Below are 8,724 nucleotides of genomic sequence, written 5' to 3'. Positions count from 1 at the left end.
CCATAAGGGTGGTGTCATCTGCATATCTGAGGTTATTGATATTTCTCCCGGCAATCTTAATGCCAGCTTGGGCTTCTTCTTCTGCACACAGCATTATTATATAGAACTAGTGAGCAGAACAAAGCTAGTGGAGGTGACGGAATTCCAGTTCAGCTATTTCAAATCCTAAAAGATGATGCTGTGAAAGTGCTACACTCAATATGCCAGCAAATTTGGAAAACTAAGCAGTGGCCATAGGACTGGAAAAGGTCAGTTTTCATTCCAATCCCAAAGAAAGGCAATGCCAAAGAATGTTCAAACTACTGCACACTCATCTCACACACTAGCAAAGTAATGCTCAAAATACTCCAAGCCAGGCTTCAACAGTACATGAACCATGAACTCCCAGATGTTCAAGCTGGATTTAGAAAAGGCAGAGGAACCAGAGACCAAATTGCTAATATCCGTTAGATCATCGAAAAAGCAAGAGAGTTACAGAAAAAGCTCTACTTCTGCTTTATTGACTATGCCAAAGCCTTTGAGTGTGTGGATCACAACAAACTGTGGAAAATTCTTAACAAGACAGGAATACCAGACCACCGGACCTGCCTCCTGAGAACTCTGTATGTAGATCAAGAAGCAACAATTAGAACCGGACATGGAACAACAGACTGGTTCCAAATAGGGAAAGGGGTACGTCAAGGCTATATATTGTCACCCTGCTTATTTAACTTATATGTAGAATACATCATGAGAAACGCCAGGCTGGATGAAACACAAGCTGGAATCAAGATTGCCAGGTAAAATATCAATAACCTCAAATATGCAGATGACGCCACCCTTATGGCAGAAAGCGAAGAACTAAAGAGTCTCTTGATGAAAGTGAAAGAGGCAAGTGAAAAAGTTGGCTTAAAATTCAACATTCAGAAAACTAAGATCATGGCATCTGGTCCCATCACTTCATGGCAGATAGATGGGGAAACAGTGAGACACTTTATTTTGGAGGGTCCAAAATCACCGCAGATGGTGACTACAGCCATGAAATTAAAAGACACTTACTCCTTGGAAGAAAAGTTATGACCAACCTAGACAGCATATTAAAAAGCAGAGACATTACTTTGCCAACAAAGGTCCGCCTAGTCAAAGTTATGCTTTTTCCAACAGTCATGTATGGATGTTAGAGTTGGACTTTAAAGAAAGCTGAGCGATGAAGAATTGATGCTTTTGAACTGTGGTGTTGGAGAAGACTCTTGAGAGTCCCTTGGACTGCAAGGAGATCCAACCAGTCTATCCTAAAGGAATTCAGTCCTGAATATTCATTGGAAGGACTGACGCTGAAGCTGAAACTAGAATACTTTGGCCACCTGATGTGAAGACCTGACTCACTAGAAAAGACCCTGATGCTGGGAAGGCAGGAGGAGAAGGGGACAAAAGAGGATGACATGGTTGGATGGCATCACTGATGTGATGGACGTGACTTTGAGTAAGCCCTGGGAGTTGGTGTTGGACAGGGAACTGGTGGGCTGCAGTCCATGTGGTCGCAAAGAGTCAGACATGATTGAGCAACTGAACTCAAAATCAGAGACGAGGACAGGAACTAAATTGCTGGACCTGAATATGCCAGGAAGGATCAAACAGGGGAGGAAAAGAGTCCTGGACCCTGGCCTAAGTAACTTAATGCTGTATCCCAAGACACAGAAAGCAAAGCCTTCCTGAGTAGGTCCCATATTTATTCCCTTCTTTAGAGGCAACATGATTCAAATCCTCAGTAGGAGGCATCTCATAATAATGAACCACCAGCAATGCTCAGAGTCCGCTGGAAGGAAACAGCTATTAGAAATACCTGAGAACAGATTAAGGCCCAGATGTCTCTGCTGTCCCAGTACTTGTGATCATTGAAGGAGACAGAGGTTAAGTTCCCACTGGGAACAGTTTATACTTTTATACATTCTTTGCTTAGAATAATGCATCTGTATCTTTTTTCAAAGTCTGAAAAGTGTTACCTAAGATGCTGTAGGTGGCCACTGGAATCAATTTCAGAGATAAGCAATAACACACACTTTAGGTTCTCAGTCAGGGAAAGAGGATTATAAGACGTGGAAACCACTAAATAGTCCTGCTTGAGACATGGACCACACTTTCTAGTTTTAGTAATATAAGTTCAAAACTATATGCTTCCAAAGGTTAAAAGCGACTATATTTCACAAAAGATCCAGGCATTTTATGTTACCTTCCATCCTGTTTCCAAAATTATATCCATCCAAAGTATTGAAGCAAATCAACAGCTTTTTATATCTCAAAAGTTTTTCTCATAATTTTTCCTCCAGTTCTATTATACGTAGAAGTTCATGATCCTCAGATGCCAAAAGGATTGTAATTGATGCGCTAAACTGGTATCACATCTCAAACATAGATGACTGTCCTTGGTATTTTTCTATTTCCTACTCATATAATGATATATTCATAAAGCACATCTGGGGACAAAAATTATGGTTTCTTTTAAGACAAAGAATCTACTCATTGTTTCTTCTTTTATAAAGCTCAAATCACTTTCTAAAGATAACCCTGAGATTATATTCAGTTGACCATGAGCATTAATCAATGTCTTATTTGCTCAAATAAAAATACTATTATTCTTGGCCAAAGATAGTGATACGAGTTATACAGCAGAGTTAGTAAATGAATCCATAAAGTTAGAAATATAAAAAGAAAATGGGGACAGCAAAACTGTCTCAGCCTGTTTTGAAGACCTGTGAAGACTGTAAAATTAAAATACACAGGGTTGGGAATTGCCTGGCAGTCCAGCAGTTAGGACTTGGTACCTTCACTGCCATGCCCCAGGTTCAATCCATGGTCAGGGAACTAAGATCCTACAAGCCACACAGTACAGTAAAACAGAACCGAATAAAATAAATACACAGGGAAGTGGCTGGAATGATTCATGCAGCAATGGTTTAGAATTAGAGACATCAGTATGAATGCATATTTAGCTTAATATAGATACAGACAGAAATACTTGTAGATACCTGGGTTGGTATACACAAAACTATATCCTTGTTCTGCCAGCTGAGCGGGCCTGGAAGCAATGACACCTAAGTAGCAGTGAACACACCTAAGAGTCTTGGTTTCTAATATCATTCTCAAAAAAAAAAAAAAAGAAGAAGAAGAATCAGGGCTCCCTGGATAAATGACTGACTCTCAAGCTTGGAGCAAGAAATATATAAGATGATCCTGAAGTATCTTATTGTGCCAGAAAGTAAGAAAGTGCTTTAAAAAATGAAAGAAAGAAAACCACAGTGATGAGATTATACCGAAGGGACCCAGAAATCAACTAAAAGAGCTTCCAATGGCTAGAGATGGAACAATTTGAGCACAAAAAGTACTGGGTTATAGTCAAAGGATAAATAAATATCCATGAGTCTATTCTCACATATAAATAAATAAATAAATGCTTCAATAACTATGCCTGCCCTCCAGAAATGTATTTTAATAGGTCTGAAGTGAAACCTAAGCCTAAGTTTTGCTTTACTTTTAATTCCATGAGTTATTCTAATTTGCATCCAGGCAGATAACCATTGGAATAGATGACTCTTGAGGTTCCATCCAGTCCTCAAATTCTGCCATCTTTAATTTTCTTTAGTAGGAACCTTCAAGCCAAATGTTTAATAGGAACTCATCTTACCAGAATGACATTTATATACTTGCATTTTTTAATCTAATGCTGGAATACCAGACCACCTGACCTGCCTCTTGAGAAACCTGCATGCAGGTGAGGAAGCAACTGTTAGAACTGGACATGGAAAAACAGACTGGTTCCAAATTGGGAAAGGAATATGTCAAGGCTGTATATTGTCACCCTGCTTATTTAACTTCTATGCAGAGTACAACATGAGAAATGCCAGGCTGGATGAAGCACAAGCTGGAATCAAGATTGCTGGGAGAAATATCAATAACCTCAGATTTGCAGATGACACCACCCTTATGGCAGAAAGTGAAGAAGAACTAAAAAGCCTCCTGACGAAAGTGAAAGAGAAGAGTGGAAAAAGTTGGCTTAAAGCTCAACATTCAGAAAACTAAGATCATGGCATCCAGTCCCATCACTTCATAGCAAATAGATGGGGAAACAGTGGAAACAGTGTCAGACTTTATTTTTCTGGGCTCCAAAATCACTGCAAATGGTGACTGCAGCCATGAGATTAAAAGACATTTACTCCTTGGAAGGAAAGTTATGACCAACCTAGACAGCATATTAAAAAGCAGAGACATTACTTTGCCAACAAAGGTCCATCTAGTCAAGGCTATGGTTTTTCCAGTGGTCATGTATGGATGTGAGAGTTGGACTAAAGAAAGCTGAGTGCCGAAGAATTGATGCTTTTGAACTGTGGTGTTGGAGAAGACTCTTGAGAGTCCTTTGGACTGCAAGGAGATCCAACCAGTCCATCCTGAAGGAGATCAGTCCTGGGTGTTCATTGGAAGGACTGATGTTGAAGCTGAAACTCCAAAACTTTGGCCACCTGATGCGAAGAGCTGACTCATTTGAGAAGACCCTGATCCTGGGAAAGATTGAGGGCAGGAGGAGAAGGGGACGACAGAGGATGAGATGGTTGGATGGCATCACCAACTAAATGGACATGGGTTTGGGTGGACTCCGGGAGTTGGTGATGGACAGGGAGGCCTGATGTGCTGCGGTTCATGGGGTCGCAAAGGGTCAGACATGAGTGACTGAACTGAACTGAACATAATAAATTACCCAAAAACTTTTCCTTGAATTTGTCTAACTTTTTGGTCCTCAAACCTTTTCAACTCAAAAGTACTGAGGACTCCAAAGACCTTTTGCTTATGCGGCTTATATTCACTGATATTTAGTGCATTATAGATCAAAACAGAGATATTTTGTAAATATTTACTTGATTTAAAATAACAGTAAAAAATCCATTACATGTTAGCAGAAATAATATATGCTTAAATGAAAGTAACTATATTTTACAAAGCAACATAATTAGGGAGAAGAGTGGCATTGTTTTTCACTTTTGCAAACTTCTTTAATTACTGACTTAAAAGAAAACACCAGGTTCTACTACCTGTGTCTGAATTCAACCTGTAGCAATATGTTGCTTTCATTAAAAAAAAATCTAATCTCACACAAATAATTAGAAAGAGGAGAAATATTATAATAGTCCTTTCATGTCCCCGTGGATTTCTTTCTTGATACCACGTCAAACTTGACAGCTGATAGTTTCTTAAAAGTTAACTGCAAAGTGTAATCTGATATCATATCAATGACCTTTTCACATTCTGCTATATTAAAATTAATTGATCTGTACTACAGTTGAATGGATATTTTGTCTATACATGATTTTGCCATTTCATGCTTTGGTGATTTGGAAAATATTAGTTCCCAGAGTAATATGGATATTACAAATGTTACCATATTTAATCATAAAATATCAAAATTACATTTAACATCTTCCCTGATCCCATCAGAAAAGTGTTAAAGTATGGGGAAACTGGTAAGATCATGAGAGATACAAGTTTTCCCAACTTTCACCTTTTGCTTGAAAACTGAAATTTTATCACTGATAGAAAATCCGGTCAGATGTTTTCCTTTAAGAAACAAACTCCCGGCGGCGCGGCGACCTCGGACGGCGGGCCGCGTCGGCCGGGCATGGCGGCGTGGAGCCCGGCCGCGGCAGTGCCTCTGCTTCGCGGAACCCGCCGGCTTCCTCTTCTCCACTGGGCCCAGCGCATGTTTGCCTCACAGACCGAGGGGGAGCTCAAAGTGACCCAGATTCTCAGAGAAAAGTTTCCTCGAGCTACAGCTATCAAAGTCACTGACATTTCAGGAGGCTGTGGGGCAATGTATGAAATTAAAATTGAGTCAGAAGAATTTAAAGAGAAGAGAACTGTCCAGCAGCACCAGATGGTGAATCAGGCACTAAAAGAAGAAATCAAAGGTATGCATGGATTGCGGATATTTACCTCTGTCCCCAAACACTGACCATACTCTGGCTGCGTTGATGCTGCTGCTAAAACTTTGGATGAATCTTACTACCACCGTTCTTTCCTCAGCATATGACAAAAAAAATGATCTATTTTGTTCATAGACATTTCCATATTGTAATTATAGAAGAATATGGTATCTATTTAGATATTAAATTAAAGGCAACGGATAAGTAAAAAATTTTTTCATTACAAAATATGTACTGAATCCTGCTGTGTGCCTAGGCAACATTCTTAACGTGGGGATAATGTAATTAATAGAAGCAGACCAAGAAAGACTGTATGAAATTTTTGAAGGGTCATGAGTTATGCTTTTAGTTCCTTTATTTCAGAAACATGTCCTTTTATTCCAAAAAAAAAAAAAAAAAGAAACAAACTCCCATGGTTCATTTTTGAGCAAATATGTACCAAATGCCCAAGTCTAAAAAGCTGGTTTTCCCCATCTGTTATTTCTTTCAATTAAAAATGGTGTTTCCTGAATGCAGAAGCTCAGCTCACAACTCCAGCAACCAGGCACAGGATTCCTCCTGGGACAACCATCCTACTTTGATAGAACAGCTGAAGGGTGCTCCTCCCATTTCATCAATCTGGGCGCTGGACTTTGTTCAGTGTTCCACCTATATCATAAAGTCTTTTGCCCTTAGGAATTCTGAGGCCATAGTTCGTTCTTCAGTTAGTTCTTAAATCATACAGACTGTGTACATTCTTTTGTCTAAATCACCCACAATAAGCATATATAGGAGAATTTTAAGAGGCTTCTCAAAATAAAGCCTTTCTCAGTACATTATATCTGTTGTTTTCATATACGAAGTAGAGCTTTTATTAAAGTTGTAGTGTTTGTATCATCAAGGAGAAATAAGCGTTCTTCTGATGATGATCCCAAAATTACTGTGAACATGGGACAGGCCTCAGAATAACGAGAAATTCCTAGCGTTTCAGTGGCTTCAGTAAACCAAGGCAAATACAATTTATACCTTCTCTAGCCTTCTACAATTTACCGCATGCCTTCAAGTTTGCCTCTTACAATGTAGCCTGCATTCCGGTATGACATAACATGGCACTAGTGGCAAAGAATCTGCCTGCCAGTGCAGGAGACACAAAAGACGCAGGTTCGATCCCTGCATTGGGAAGATCCCCTGGAGAAGGAAATGGCAATCCATTCCAGTACTCTTGCCTGGAAAATTCCATGGACAGAGGAGACCGGCAGACTACAGTCCATGAGGCCGCAAAGAGTCGGACACGACTGGGTGACTGAGCAGACACACACGTACACATAGAAGTACTCCGTTAACAGCCAAAATATATAAAGAACTGATACAACTCAACAGCAACAGATTTTTAATGCGCAGAAGAGCTAAGTAGACTTTTTTTTTTTTCTGAAGAAGACATACAGATACCAGCAGGCACATGAAAAGATGCTCAACATCACTAATTATCAGGAAAATGTAAAGCAAAACCACAATAAGATATCATGGTATGCCCATTAGAATAGCTATTATCAACATGGATGGGCCGTGAGGGTGTTATGCTAAGTGAACTAAGTCAGACAGAGGAAAACAAATACAGGATGATTTCACTCATATGTGGAACACAAATGGGTAAATAAACAAATAAGTAATCAAATAAAAACAGAGAGCAGACGCAGAAAACAGAGTGATGTTTACCGGAGGTGAAAGGGGTTGGGGGAGCACAAAATGGGTAAAGGGGGTCAAGTTTCTGGGGACTAAACTTTTGGTGACGAGCACACTGTACTGTGTTCTGAAGTCAAAATAGAATGTTAGACACACGAAACTTGTTGTTCAATGGCTCAGCCGTGTCCATTTGCAACCCCATAGACTGCAACACGCCAGACTTCCCTGGCTTACATAATGAAACTTACATAATTTTACAAACCAATAGAACTATTTTCCTTCTTCTGTACTTACTGCCAGTCAATGTGCATGTCCTTTTACCTTTCAGACAACTTTACCATTTCCTTCTGGGGAACTGAATTCTAAGGCAGTGGAGGACAGAGAGAGTTAGCGGTAACTATATTAACAAGAAAGCTGATGGCTTTTTTCATATCTATAGACAATTTCTCCTGGAAGTTCAGAGGAAGGAGAGGAAATTGGGGGGTGCTAATGTTTCTCTCGCATGATACCATGTTTGAGTTTTTATTTATTTGGTAATATGGAACACTGTTTCTTCTAATGGCCCTCTGCTTGCAAATATTTACAGAGATCTTTATTCATAGACTTTCAGTCCTATTTTTGTCCTTATTTCAAAGGTCAGTTGTTTTGCCTTGAGATCTAGAAATCTATTTTCATTTCCAGCTTATTTACTCTCTATATATTTTAAATTGGCAATTTTCCATTCCAATTTACTTATTTATGACTAAAACCTCTATTTCAGGTCTAAATCTACTTACAAAAAGATAGGACAAGGCTCCCTTCTCTCAAGCAGCTAGGACTAGCCAGAATACTGCTTAAAAGTTTCCGAGGGTCTATTTTCTAAGTCTCCTATTGATTCATCTTCATTTTGTTGGCAATTTTGAATCTTTGTCCAATCTTCTCTTTGGGAAAGACTTCCAAAATAGCTTAATGGAATACACTATCTTTCTTGCCCTCTCAAGGCGATTATTAAATTATGGACCACTGGGCTGTTTAAACTCTCTCTGTCTTTCTCATTCTGTGCTTTTAACCATCTTCCCCCATCTGAAGGGGCTAGCAATCAAATGAGCTAGTTGGTACAGATTTGATAGTCCAG

The 8,724-nt window shown here is 39.4% G+C and overlaps 1 protein-coding gene across 1 annotated transcript; it reads left to right on the top strand.

The window, feature by feature from the left end:
* Positions 1–5,613: 5,613 nt before the first annotated feature.
* On the top strand, positions 5,614–6,178 carry LOC114110247 (bolA-like protein 3). Its single transcript, XM_027960150.3, has one exon. It carries the CDS (start codon positions 5,645–5,647, stop codon positions 5,975–5,977), a length of 333 nt encoding a protein of 110 aa, XP_027815951.1. The 5' UTR covers positions 5,614–5,644; the 3' UTR covers positions 5,978–6,178.
* Positions 6,179–8,724: the final 2,546 nt, after the last annotated feature.

The sequence above is a fragment of the Ovis aries genome, chromosome 22 (assembly GCF_016772045.2).
Source record: "Ovis aries strain OAR_USU_Benz2616 breed Rambouillet chromosome 22, ARS-UI_Ramb_v3.0, whole genome shotgun sequence".
Taxonomy (NCBI): Eukaryota; Metazoa; Chordata; class Mammalia; order Artiodactyla; family Bovidae; genus Ovis; species Ovis aries.
This window is presented reverse-complemented; position numbering and strand designations above follow the sequence as displayed.